Raw genomic sequence first — 14338 nt, forward strand, 5'->3', positions numbered from 1 at the left:
AAAATTTTGTAAAATCGTAATACATTTCTTTATTACTGTATACGTTTATCAAATGTCATTAATTGTACAGATAATCTAGATTATATCAATCTTTTGTATCCTCTTATTAGTTATAATAATCGGGTTAGCAAAATGTATCAACAAAACATTAATATTTAAAACTAAGAAACCTGGGTACATGTGGATTGAGGTGTCCATTGGCACCTGGGTAAATGTGTCCCGGTTTTCACCGAAAATAATTTTGTCACCCCATGAACCATGGACCTTGCCGTTGGTGGGGAGGCTTGCGTGCCTCAGCAGTACAGATGGCCGTACCGTAGGTGCAACCACAACAGAGGGGTATCTGTTAAGAGGCCAGACAAACGTGTGGTTCCTCAAGAGGGGCAGCAGCCTTTTCAGTAGTTGCAGGGACAACAGTCTGGATGATTGACTGACCTGGCCTTGCAACATTAACCAAATCGGCCTTGCTGTGCTGGTACTGCGAACGGGTGAAAGCAAGGGGAAACTATGGTCGTAATTTTTCCAGAGGGCATGCAGCTTTACTGTATGGTTAAATGATGATGGCGTCCTCTTGGGTAAAATAATCTGGAGGTAAAATAGTCCCCCATTCGGATCTCCGGGCGGGGACTACTCAAGAGGACGTCGTTATCAGGAAAAAGAAAACTGGAGTTCTACGGATCGGAGCGTGGAACGTCAGATCCCTTAACCGGGCAGGTAGATTAGAAAATTTAAAAAGGGCAATGGATAGGTTAAAGTTAGATATAGTGGGAATTAGCGAAGTTCGGTGGCAGGAGGAACAAGACTTCTGGTCAGGTGACTATAGGGTTATAAACACAAAATCAAATAGGGGTAATGCAGGAGTAGGTGAATTCGTCGGTAGGAAAAGGGAGAGAAGGAAACATAGTAGGTGAATATGGATTGGGGCTAAGAAATGAAAGAGGAAGCCGCCTGGTAGAGTTTTGCACAGAGCATAACTTAATCGTAGCTAACACTTGGTTTAAGAATCATGAAAGAAGGTTGTATACATGGAAGAATCCTGGAGATACTAGAAGGTATCAGATAGATTATATAATGGTAAGACAGAGATTTAGGAACCAGGTTTTAAACTGTAAGACATTTCCAGGGGCAGATGTGGACTCTGACCACAATCTATTGGTTATGAACTGTAGATTAAAACTGAAGTAACTGCAAAAAGGTGGGAATTTAAGGAGATGAGACCTGGATAAACTGAAAGAACCAGAGGTTGTACAGAGTTTCAGGGAGAGCATAAGGGAACAATTGACAGGAATGGAGGAAAGAAGTACAGTAGAAGAAGAACGGGTAGCTCTGAGGGATGAAGTAGTGAAGGCAGCAGAGGATCAAGTAGGTAAGAAGACGAGGGCTAGTAGAACTCCTTGGGTATCAGAAGAAATATTGAACTTAATTGATGAAAGGAGAAAATATAAAAATGCAGTAAATGAAGGAGGCAAAAAGGAATATAGACGTCTCAAAAATGAGATCGACAGGAAATGCAAAGTGGCTACGCAGGGATGGCTAGAGGACAAATGTAAGGATGTAGAGGCTTATCTCACTAGGGGTAAGACAGATACTGCCTACAGGAAAATTAAAGAGACCTTTGGAGAAAAGAGAACCACTTGTATGAATATCAAGAGCTCAGATGGAAACCCAGTTCTAAGCAAAGAAGGGAAAGCAGAAAGGTGGAAGAAGTATATAGAAGGTCTATACAAGGCCGATGTACTTGAGGACAATATTATGGAAATGGAAGAGGATGTAGATGAAGATGAAATGGGAGATACGATACTGCGTGAAGAGTTTGACAGAGCACTGAAAGACCTGAGTCGAAACAAGGCCCCGGGAGTAGACAACATTCCATTAGAACTACTGACGGCCTTGGGAGAGCCAGTCCTGGCAAAACTCTACCATCTGGTGAGCAAGATGTATGAGATAGGCGAAATACCCTCCGACTTCAAGAAGAATATAATAATTCCAATCCCAAAGAAAGCAGGTGTTGACAGATGTGAAAATTACCGAACTATCAGTTTAATAAGTCACAGCTGCAAAATACTAACGCGAATTCTTTACAGACGAATGGAAAAACTGGTGGAAGCCGACCTTGGGAAAGATCAGTTTGGATTCCGTAGAAATGTTGGAACACGTGAGGCAATACTGACCTTACGACTTATCTTAGAAGAAAGATTAAGGAAAGGCAAACCTACGTTTCTAGCATTTGTAGACTTAGAGAAAGCTTTAGTCGATATTGACTGGAATACTCTCTTTCAAATTCTAAAGGTGGCAGGGGTAAAATACAGGGAGCCAAAGGCTATTTACAATTTGTACAGAAACCAGATGGCAGTTATAAGAGTCGAGGGGCATGAAAGGGAGGCAGTGGTTGGGAAGGGAGTGAGACAGGGTTGTAGCCTCTCCCCGATGTTATTCAATCTTTATATTGAGCAAGCAGTAAGGGAAACAAAAGAGAAATTCGGAATAGGTATTAAAATCCATGGAGAAGAAATAAAAACTTTGAGGTTCGCCGATGACATTGTAATTCTATCAGGGACAGCAAAGGACTTGGAAGAGCAGTTGAACGGAATGGACAGTGTCTTGAAAGGAGGGTATAAGATGAACACCAACAAAAGCAAAACGAGGATAATGGAATGTGGTCGAATTAAGTCGGGTGATGCTGAGGGAATTAGATTAGGAAATGAGACACTTAAAGTAGTAAAGGAGTTTTGCTGTCAAGGGAGCAAAATAACTGATGGTCGAAGTAGAGAAGATATAAAATGTAGACTGGCAATGGCAAGGAAAGCGTTTCTGAAGAAGAGAAATTTGTTAACATCGAGTATAGATTTAAGTGTCAGGAAGTCGTTTCTGAAAGTATTTGTATGGAGTGTAGCCATGTATGGAAGTGAAACATGGACGATAAATAGTTTGGACAAGAAGAGAATAGAAGGTTTCGAAATGTGGTGCTACAGAAGAATGCTGAAGATTAGATGGGTAGATCACATAACTAATGATGAAGTATTGAATAGAATTGGGGAGAAGACGAGTGTGTGGCACAACTTGACAAAAAGAAGGGACCGGTTAGTAGGACATGTTCTGAGGCATCAAGGGATCACAAATTTAGCATTGGAGGGCAGCGTGGACGGTAAAAATCGTAGAGGGAGACCAAGAGATGAATACACTAAGCAGATTCAGAAGGATGTGGGTTGCAGTAAGTACTGGGAGATGAAGAGGCTTGCACAGGATAGGGTAGCATGGAGAGCTGCATCAAACCAGTCTCAGGACTGAAGACCACAACAACAACAACAGTATAGATGCATCTTCAGGCTTATAATCGTTACATTTTCAAGAACTTTTTTGTTATTTACATATGTAGAATGATTTTTACAGTACATTTTCCCTTACATAAACAAACATATTCCTGAAACTACTGGTACCGTCGTCAAATTCTGTGACCTATAGTGACGTACTTGCGGCGAAACTCACGCCGCGCAGTTGTAACTTAATCGATCCTATGAGATGGACTAACCAAAACGCCTTTTGTTACTTTATTGTCAGCATTTCGACTCTACATACGTTGGGCAATGAATGAGCTAGCGTGGGAGCTGTACAGGAATACCTCTTCCGACAATCACATAGATCAACAACTTACAACCGGTACCAAGGGAAGTAATTAGTTTCAATGATTAAAGTTTATTCTTAATCGACAATCGTTTTATCTTGTGAAATATCATGAATCTTTTTAATCTCCCTCTATCTTGAATTTCGAGACCTTCCCTTCCTTTAGGGGTAATATATCACATTCATACTCACACACAAAGCTCAACGATGAGAGAAAAACGTTAGAGAAGGAGCAAAAGGTAGATTATAAACCACCGTTCAGAAGGCAGGATTAACCCTGGTGCCTGAACGCTGCATCGTGATGCGTTTTGTACAGGATTCACGATTTAAAACTTAGTGGCAGAAACAGAGTACATTATTTCGCCACGTAAATGTTGGAGTGTACCGTAAGAAACTGACAAGTCAAAACATAATGAGATTATGACGGGAAAAAGTCGGTATTCTTTTACGAGAGATTACTATTGGTATTTTCTGGACAGAACAATACATCTTTTTAGAATGAAATGATGTGAAAGCCCAGTTTACAGCCTCCAGCGACGAAAATGATTGAGGCAAGGCGGATATCCACGCTTATTGATGCAGATCAGGAACGAAGGAATATAGTGAGACTGAAACAGTAACCTCGACTATCCACACAGGACTATGCAAAGTATTATAAACATTCATTTTACATTCAAAGATGCTACATATCTCAGTCTGCTTCTAAGAAAGCGGGTTGTTGCTCTTAAGGTAGATTCTTCTTAAATTTCTTTGCTGTATTTCAGCGTAAATATTGTCAAGGGTGAGATATCACCGAAGATAGGGCAGTATTTACCTTGACCGTGACCACCAACCAGAACAGCAGAAAGGCGCACGTGGGAGACATTCGGATTGCCTGCATGGCTGCCGTGTTCTGACACTCCCGTCTGCCTTACAACTGCAGCACGAGGTATTAGCCACGTCTCAAGTAAGCACATCACTGTTCCAAGGCTAGCTGGTTATCAGGCGGAAGGAGAAAGGGAAAACAGACAGCGTCCTTTGCACCTAGCTGTCGTATCTAAAATATCATATTCTAATCACCTACGTAATAAACAGTCTTTTGTGTTGAGTGGGTCTAATAAAGCAATAAACTGATTGAAGTGAGAGCTTTCATAGATAACAAAGTGGCAACTGGACTACGTAATTCTGCATGTTCTAAGTGTCTATATAGTTAGCACTGCGCAGCGAAAATTACACAGAGATAATACAAAGTAGTCATACGTGGAGTGTTTCCATAAACATAGTGGAGATTTTTGGGAAATAAAGAAGCCAAATTTTCGACATTACTGAGTGTTACGTGAACCGTAGGCAGATAAGAGGAAGAAATGTGGTCTCTTGAAGAGAATGAAAATCGTACAACAAAAGATGACAGTACTGAATATCCATTAATCAATGAATTGTAACTCGTTCTATATAGCCCAACTATAATATATCGAAGTAGTTTGCGTTAAGGCTATAAAAGGGAATCTCGAGTATATTCTGTGGGCTTTTTTGTAATTTCCTTTTATTTATTTTTTTTATTCTGTTTACTTACTGCAACGTACTTCAATTTCATTCCATTCGAAAATATATTATTAATCACTCTTACTCATGAAGTATGTATTGCATTTCCCTTTTCCTTTTAGATATTATTGTTGTTTCGTATTACGAAACAAACGTCTATATTATTCGATATTTATCAGAATTGATGAAATAAAGGCCATTTGTTATCGTTATTCATAGAAACCAAACCAGAAACACGTCTAAATTTCAGTCATAGAAAATTATTCTCTCACATTCAAACTTACAGAAGCTTTAACGTTTACAGTTGAGAGAAAGTATATGCACAATGTGCAAATAATGGAAGGTCGCGCCGTTAACTTCACACGCACGTACTGCGTTTGCATCTACGTTGTTTGTAAGATTGTGCTACACCTAGTGTAGGTACTTTGTGCATCGACACAGCGATTTATCAAGCCGCGATATTTTTGTTTAAACTGCTTATGATCCACGCCTGTCATGCCAATACAGAATTGATTATTTCAGGAGAGCCATACTAAACGCCACAGATAGGATTTCATGCAAAAAGTAGTCCAAAAATACTGTGGTTTTTTTGTACGTATTTGTAGGGTAATAACGTACTTACATACTTTATAATATGAACTAAACAAAATTATTGGTTTTTTCATTAGATTCTTTATTTATTGACTACAATACTATGTATTATTCAAATGATGCCTCCTAGTCTTGTTCATCTGAGCAGTCTGTTTTTACTGTTGACTCCTCTTCTTCTTCATTTTCAGCCTGAGATACATGCCTAATCCGTCATGCACCAGAGAACAGTAAATCTAATCTTTCTTTTGAGAAAGATTTCCTTGTTTCTTTTGGCTTCGGCCTCGTATCTTTTATTAATAGATCAGGTGTCATTAGTAGCGAGTTTATTATGTCTAACTGCAGGCCTCCTCTGATGCTTCTGATAAACTGCCTATGGGTAATATGCAATGACAGTTGAGGAAGACACCAAAATCTTTTGTACATTCGATGCCATTGATATAAATATGTATTAACGGATATACGTGTGGCCATATATGGATATATATAAATCAACTTATTATTTCTGTCTTATGTCTACTAGCAATAGCTTCTAGAATGACACTGAAACGATAGATGAATTGCAGATCTACACTTGTTTTTCCTGCTGAAGTTTCAGGGTCTGCAAAAAGTCTTCTACTGATGTTTCCATAGCCTTGCTTAGGAACATCTACAATTAATTTCTGTGGATTTCTAAACATTCATTGTGTGACTTTTTCCTCTTTTCGACAAGTTTCTTTTCCTCTTTGGAACGGATTTGCCACTTCTTGTTGTCACGGTTCTTAGTCTTCGGTTATATTAGTACATTAAAACTCCCGTTGCGTAATTTCTCTCACCTCCTTTAGCGAATAACACTCGAAGAAGTTTACAAGTTACCTCTACCACACACCTCTTACTATCCAACAATGTCCACTACACTGGAACGTTAAAGCATCAATAGGGCGATTTTAGGCAGTTTTACTGGTAACCACCCTGCAGTCTGCCAAGGAGCTACATTGTATACAAAAGGGAAATTGATACTTGTGACTACCAAGCGTGGCCCAAAACTTCAGACGACTTACTCTGACGTTACCTCTGGTAATCAAGTACAAAGCAGACACTCGTTGTGGCATAATTCGTCTCACCACATTCGACGAGTCACGTTCAAAAATGTCGTCGCATTTCCTCTAACGCAACTCTCACTAAACGGCAGAATGACCGATGTGCTGTGTTTTGGGACTGGTTGTTTTCTAGTAGTTTTTGGGTAAATACCGTGCGGTATTTTTTGTGATCACTGAAGAGTCTAGTCTCGGATGCTAGTGAATTACTCTTCAAATTACCCATAGTCTATCCAAGGCACATACTACTTGTGTCAACAAGATTACTCTCCTGAGAATGAGGTCGCTTATGCTAATCTCTACTGCACGTATTTGTTGCCTGTGACGCTCGTTACTCTGAGAACGGCGAATTACGGATTGGTGGTGCAAGACAGCTTTCTATGTGCAGTGTGCCAAGTGTCACATCGTGGCCCCATACTGACATTGAACCACAAGTGAACCCCTGTCCGATCCCATCTACTCGAAGGGTCTTCAAAACAGCAGCGTGAGAAGTTGTTCTCTACTAAACCCCTAAAAAACTACAAATTGAAACTGCCTGTACTATTCTGTCCTCTCAGTCATCTGCCCTCCATATTCATATCTCGTCGTCTTGTACCCAGATCTGATATACCACAAGAACTTGAGATCATGAAACACATCCCAAACCTCTCAAAAAAATAAATCATATTCCGAAAATATTCTCCTAATTAAATCCGAAAACCCTAAATTCCAAACTGACTTCTTTCGCCAAATCTGCTGCTACCGGAAGAAAATGTATTGTATTTTTATTCGCATCGCCAATTTCGAGATATTAAATCACGTTCTCAAACTTTTTGCAGATCTTTTCGTTGCACGGTAAAAAATTTGTCGTCACAATAACGGTGATTCTGTTTTTCATAGTAATGGCAATCTTTACAACCTGTGTAGAAACGGACTTCATTTCCATTATTTTATGATGTGTGAAAATGGAAACACTTAACAGTTTCAGTATTGCTCTCGTAAACGTCATAAAAATCAGTTTTCTACTACGTGCAAAATTTTCTAATATTTAAGTCACGATTACTCGTACAGCAAGCGGGAAATATAGACTGTAGTTAAGTATTCTACGGTTACTTGTGAATCGAGCACCAAATGAAAAGAGAGAATAAGTACTTATTCAAAGAAAAAATCACCACTATGTAACACTGCTAACATATAAACGCCTGTTAGCAAGTGGGATACTTATTTCAGTGTTTCTTAAGATATGCAGAGTGTAACGGTACCCGTATTTTTATTGGCGACCGAGGACAGTTTACTGAACACCATTACATAACTATTTACTTCATTTGCACACTAATAATTATATTTTTAGGAATAGTATGTCTTTAGGTTAATTAGTATCTCGAAGTACACGTGACAAGACCAAGCCATTAACTCTTGTTGCCCCTGACGGCACCCCAGACTTTGAAGTGTGGACATGTGGATGCAAAACATTTAGTCCGTACTGCAGTACTCTTAGGACTGTGTAGAAAAGATCAGGTAGTGAAATATGTGATGGGTTTGTGGGAAGATTGTTTGACACAGAGAAAAAATAATCAGCACATTTATCTAAGGTACTATAAGTCCATTATATCCTCTATATTCACAATATGTACGTGGTTGCATAATGTCAGCTTATTTTCTGATCGTCGTGAAATTAGTACTGATGCAATTGACCTTTCCAGGTTTGAGAGGATAATTAGTTTACCAGGTGTAGCTCGTTGATAAGATAAACTTAAAAGGCAATCACTATATTAACTAGACAGAAACATCGATGCCATGTACCTGACTAAGGAAGATCTTTAGGCAGCTACTACATATTTTTCTTTCATCTGTATCTACATCGACGTGCCTACTTTGCAATTCACGTATAAGCGCGTGGGAGGGAGTACTTCGAACCACCTTCAAACTATTTCCCTATCGTTTCACTCGGTAACAGCAACTAGGAAAAATGTACACTTAAATCTTTCGGTACAGGCTCTGATTTATTTCATCATGATGATCATTCCTCCATAAGTAGCTTGGCGACAGTGTAATATTTTCGCATTTAGAGGAGAAAGTTGGTGATCGAATCTCCGTGAAAATGTCTCGCCGCAAAGAAAAACGTCTTCGTTTTAATGCTTGCCAAACCAATTCGCTTTTCATATTCGTGACACTCCTTCCTCCATTTTGGGATAATACAAAACGAGCTGTCCTTTATTGGAATTTTCTATGTCCTCTGTCAGTCTTATCTGGGAAGGATCGCTAACTGCACAGCAGTACTGTTCCAAAATAAGGACAAGAGTAGCATAGGCAGTCTCTTTAATAAACCTGCTGCATCTTCTAAGCGTTCTGCCAATAAAATGCTGTCTTCCCCACAATATTATACATGTAATAGATCAAGGTTAAGTTCCCCATAATTGTCATGCCTAGGTACTTCAATGAGTTTGTATAAAGTTACCCACGTCGTTGATTCGGGAGGATTACAGTTCAGTCCCTATCCGGCCTCCCAGATTTAAGTTTTCTGTGATCTACTTCAATTACTTAAGGCATATTCAGGGATGATTCCTTTTAAATGGGTTGGAGTACCGTCTCCATTCTTCCCTTCTCCGATCTTGTGCTCCGTCTGTAATGACCCCGTTCTTGACCAGACATTAACTCTTCCTTCCTTTTTTTGCAACCGTAGTTTTAGCACCAGTTCCACTGCAAGGAAACAAGTAATTGGCACTTCAGTAATGATTTATAATTCATCCCATATTACGCCACGTTTTCTGCTTCCTACAGTAACTTCCACACAATGGAAAAGCATTCCAATATTAAAGGCAAAAATTTTTTATGAATTAGATGACTGATTGAATAATAGTGTTATAAGATATCTGTTTCTACAACATTGTTGACAACAATCATCTTCCGAAATTTACCCGTTCCACTTCCTTAAGTAGGATCATTCTACTATGTTGAAGGATCTTTGTCGAAGTTGGTGTTGACAGAAATTCGGCTGCAGAAAATTTTTCCATCTGGAGATTAACATGGCGGGCAACCGATGTTAGCAAACTAAGTAAAGACAGCCTTATGCGTAATTTACTTATTTTGCCTTTTTTTTACCCATTCTTCACTTCCATCTGCCTCCAGCATCACTTCAGCCATATTAGCCTAAATCACTTTTTGAACACTATCATTAGCCTCTGTTTGAGACATAATTTCAGGGAGTTAGCACCAGAGGTGGTTGCATAATTTTTTTGCTACATTCTTACTGGTTTTTGAATCAAAGGTCCCGAGTTCGAGTCTCGGTCGGGCACACAGTTTTAATCTGCCAGGGACTTTCAATACTCTGATAATTTATCAGCTGACTCTCGAACAGGAAATTATGATAAATTGCTTTAACTGCTTCTGATAGCAGAGATAATGTTCATACTTCCATTCAAGGAATGAAAATGCATATTCTTCTTAAGGGGATACGGAATCACCTATCCCCGCAATGTTAATATATGCCTACTATAGGGAACATTTTCTCACAAACTACTGGAGACAGAGAGGTAAAAATTTTACTGTATGTGCATTCATATGTTACAACAATACTGAAACAACAGTTTATTGTCAAAGTATTTTCTTACAGAGATATTGTACATTTATTTTTAAGTAAATTTTTTCCATCGCTTTTTACTAGACTATCACCCCTAAGTCTTTTGTAAATCAAGTAATTAAAAAATCGTTGTTTCAGTATGTAATAGGGACCTATGTCACTACGTCATAAAAATTTCAGACTTCTAGGTTGACCAGTACCTGAGATAATGTTCCTAGATGAAGTAAAAAGTAAACTTACGGGAAAAGGAGAAAGAAGATTAAAACATTCCTGATCCGTCTTCATAATCATCTTCACAGTCTTCATAATCATCTTCAAGTCTTCTTTTGGCACCCCTCTGCACCTGTCTTGCTTTTTTCACTAATGTCTTGATTATATTATCAGCATGCCTTAGTCTGTGCTGATCTAAAAAGAACATAGCACGTACCGTACGGGAACCAACACACATACCCAACTTTTGAAGGACCTGGCATTTAGTTATATTTCCAAGATTGAAGGTTGCCACAGCATCATACACACCAAAATGTAGTGTATTAATTCCGACAAACACTGTTTTTGGGAGACGATGCCATATCACACTATTCAAGCACTCGTTGGGGTTCTGCGTTTTTCCGTGAAGACATTTCATCAGAAGACTTCTGTCAGCCAGATCTCTGAAAATGGGCTTTATTTCTGCCATGATGGCTGATGGTAGACTGTGGTGGTGAATGTATTTCTCTCCTGTTGTTAGTCCCCTATTGTATTTACACCAGCTGTTTTCACCTTTGGGGCACAAACCATGTTGTGGATGCTCATCCGTGGATGCGGTGTGGAAATATAAAGCCCATATAGCTCTCCTCATTTCTTCAAGATTGCCTGTATTTTGCCTGATTGCAAGGCCATAGCAGTTCTGAATGTGGTCTATTATGGAATCAGTCAATCTTCCTCTGCCATCCAAGGTTTTCCCATCATCTAGTTTTTTCCCTTTCATAACTGATTTTAACCTTCTCAGCCTGGCACCCATTCTCTTCTGCACATGTCCTATACATTCAAGTTTGCTTATATTTACACTGTTATCATATGGTTTGCTTTCCAAAACTTCTTTGAATGCTTTAGAGTCACCATCTCCCAGATATTTGACATAGCGAACATTATACCACTGTGAAGAGTGATGAAAAATTTTCTTCACCCCAGCAACCTCCATGCCACCACTACTACCATAATAATTAGCAATACAGTCATCACTGTGTTCATTTTTCAGCCTGCCTGTGCACCTACAGTATTTAGACATTATTGCAACATCAATAACCTTGCCAGTATCAACACTAGTTGCTGTTACAACACCATTGTTGGAGGTGTGGCCCCTTTTCTGCCACGTGCCATCAAACGCCACTGTGAGGTCACGACTGCCGTCATTTTCTTCCACTGCTTCTTCCACAGCAACCTGCATTGACTTCTGTGCTACATCTTCAACTGCAGATCCTAGTACATAATTGTAAGCTTCAAACTTTGAAGGTGCACTTGGAAGATTTAGAACACCACATAGCATATCACCAGCTGCTTTGCCCTTACCAATTGCTCGCAATCCATAAACTAACCTAATATTTACACTATAAAGTTCAGTTTTCTTGTATCCATTATTTACAGTTACTGAAACCGAACTTGGAAACTTACAGCTGTATTTACAAACACTGCATATTAAATTAAACTGGGCAGCCAGGCCAACATGGGATTCTACTTTCAGAGAAACGTTTCCATGACATTTTTTGCAGCACAAACTGTTTTCAAGAGCTTCACACAATATATTCGTATCAATGAGTTCAAAAACTTCATTCCCTCTATCAAGTAAATTATATTTCTCTTCCAAATCTCTTAGTTTTTTATGAGAAGCACTGTTTTCATTTGGTGTAAGTTCGTTCGGCAAATCAGTAATAAGTGGATTCACATTTTCCAACAGTGATGATGATGAACTGCTTTGCTTTGCTAATGAATCATTATTTCTTTTCTTTTGCCAGTTCACACGCTTTTTAAATACTTTTGCTTTAGCTCTAGGCATTTTCACTGCGAAAAATGAAGCACTAAATACGAAATAACTCAACAACAACTACTTTCTTATATCACACTGTTTACAAAACAGTCCCGCCACAAAGTCAAAGAGTAACTTGAGGAAACCAGAGAGAAACATTTTCGGGCAACTAGTGTATAAATATTCGCTGGAAACCGGGATATTTGAATTCATGTCACTTTAAAGGTACTGCCAAAAAGTTCATGGTCAGCCACGAGAGACGTGTATAACTAAAGCGCAATACCCGATCTCACAAATATATAAAAATAAAATAGTTATAATTGTAGTAGAGCTATGTATGATACGTCATTTTAAAGAGGAAACATGGCAGAATATAATACGCCAATAAAAAAAAATTCGATTTTTTAACCCAAAATCCGATTCCGTATCCCCTTAAAGAATAATTTTGCTCTTCAGGTAAGAGAAATTAACCTTGAAAGAGATATGTCATGAATTCATAGATTTCCTTCATTGCTCCGAACAGAGATTTTTCAACGAGATTTTCCACGCTTGTAGTGTAATATTGTTGAAAACCGTTGTGTTCTTTATAGACTTTAAATAATTTTGCATTACAGTGGGAATTCATCCTCACAACCTCCTGAATCACAGATACTGGTAATAAAAATTTAAATTCAGATAATAAATTTATGAAACGTACCTTAATTTAATTCACATGGCAAACGTTAGCTGATGTTTCTTTATGTATTAACTTTGCAACAGCAACTCTTCCGCCCTTTAAATATATGTTGTATACTAATTACATTTATGGAAACTGGCATTGACTTACATTAACAGAGATTACAAGTATCTGTAACTAAAATAACAAAACCGAAAAATTAAAACCTGAATGAAAATACTAGAACTCGATAGTCGAAGAGCATCACCTTTTTAAAAAGTTGAAAATTGACATCCTAATGATCACAAAGTTGTTTCGGAACGCATATATATGTTTCACAATTCATCTGAAAACATTTACCATTTGTCAAATTATAGTTATCACAGTCTAATGCATACAGTCAGGACAGTCTCTGCTGCAAAGGTGTTACTGTTTGATAGCTTGAACAGCTATAGCGCTTCAGTCGGTGAGAAAGCACAGCCAGTTGGTTCGTAGGGCTAGTGTTTGTTTTTCATCTCTTTTCCTCGTGATTTACGAAATACGTGTTTTATTTTTTTGCCTCCAAGAGTTTGTGTAATATCAGAAGACAGTAAAAATTGTGACATAAATGTAAGAACAGCCAAAGCTCACTGATTCAGGGACGTAAGCTAGAACTTACTCTTGAAGAAATACTTACGAATATGTGTATAATTGCAGCTTATTCTGCTGAACATATATCTTGTGCATGTAAAGCATATATTTATGTAGTTGTCTGTTCTTACTATGACAGGCATTTTTCTTGACACATACAAAATTTTTTGTTTCTAATGATTCGCCCATTACTAGGGCTTATTCGATTTTTTAATACACGAATATTTTTATATGTGTAATTACCTTTGCTTCAAAAGCGAAAGTGATAAACGTTCTTCCTTTTTGTGTCTCAAATGTAGCAACAATTGTGGAAACGATTTCTTCTTGCTTTGGAAAACAGCTCTAATACGTTTGAGGTTTATTATCAAGTCTATGTAGTTTTCCCTTCAGATTCAGGTGTGGTGGCTTATTTGGTACACTAAATAATATAGGTACTACACTTCACACACGTTCCCTGCTTTCTGTATTCACTGATGTGAATGAAAGTGCAGCGAACAATATTGCGTGTTGTTGGAATAACATACAACGTCTTTCTTGTTATGTTTTCTAGCAATTTTTTGTTATTAAATATCAACAACATTCTTCAGTAAATATCTGTTCATTACAAGAGAATCCTCCCCGCAAACAGAGGTTCTAGTACACTGACGTGGATAATTGTGGATAATGCGTTTAAACGATCTTCA

The 14338-nt window shown here is 38.3% G+C and overlaps 1 protein-coding gene across 1 annotated transcript in view; it reads right to left on the reverse strand.

Moving 5' to 3' along the window:
• LOC124607324 (acetylcholinesterase-like) overlaps positions 1-4565 on the reverse strand; it is an 82437-nt gene extending 77872 nt beyond the window's left edge. Inside the window, exon 1 of the mRNA XM_047139625.1 lies at positions 4436-4565. Within this exon, the coding sequence (XP_046995581.1) occupies positions 4436-4501 (66 nt within the window). The 5' untranslated portion in view covers positions 4502-4565. The remainder of the gene's footprint in view (positions 1-4435) is intronic.
• Between the last annotated feature and the right edge of the window lie 9773 nt (positions 4566-14338).

Source organism: Schistocerca americana, chromosome 3 (genome assembly GCF_021461395.2).
Source record: "Schistocerca americana isolate TAMUIC-IGC-003095 chromosome 3, iqSchAmer2.1, whole genome shotgun sequence".
Classification (NCBI taxonomy): domain Eukaryota; kingdom Metazoa; phylum Arthropoda; class Insecta; order Orthoptera; family Acrididae; genus Schistocerca; species Schistocerca americana.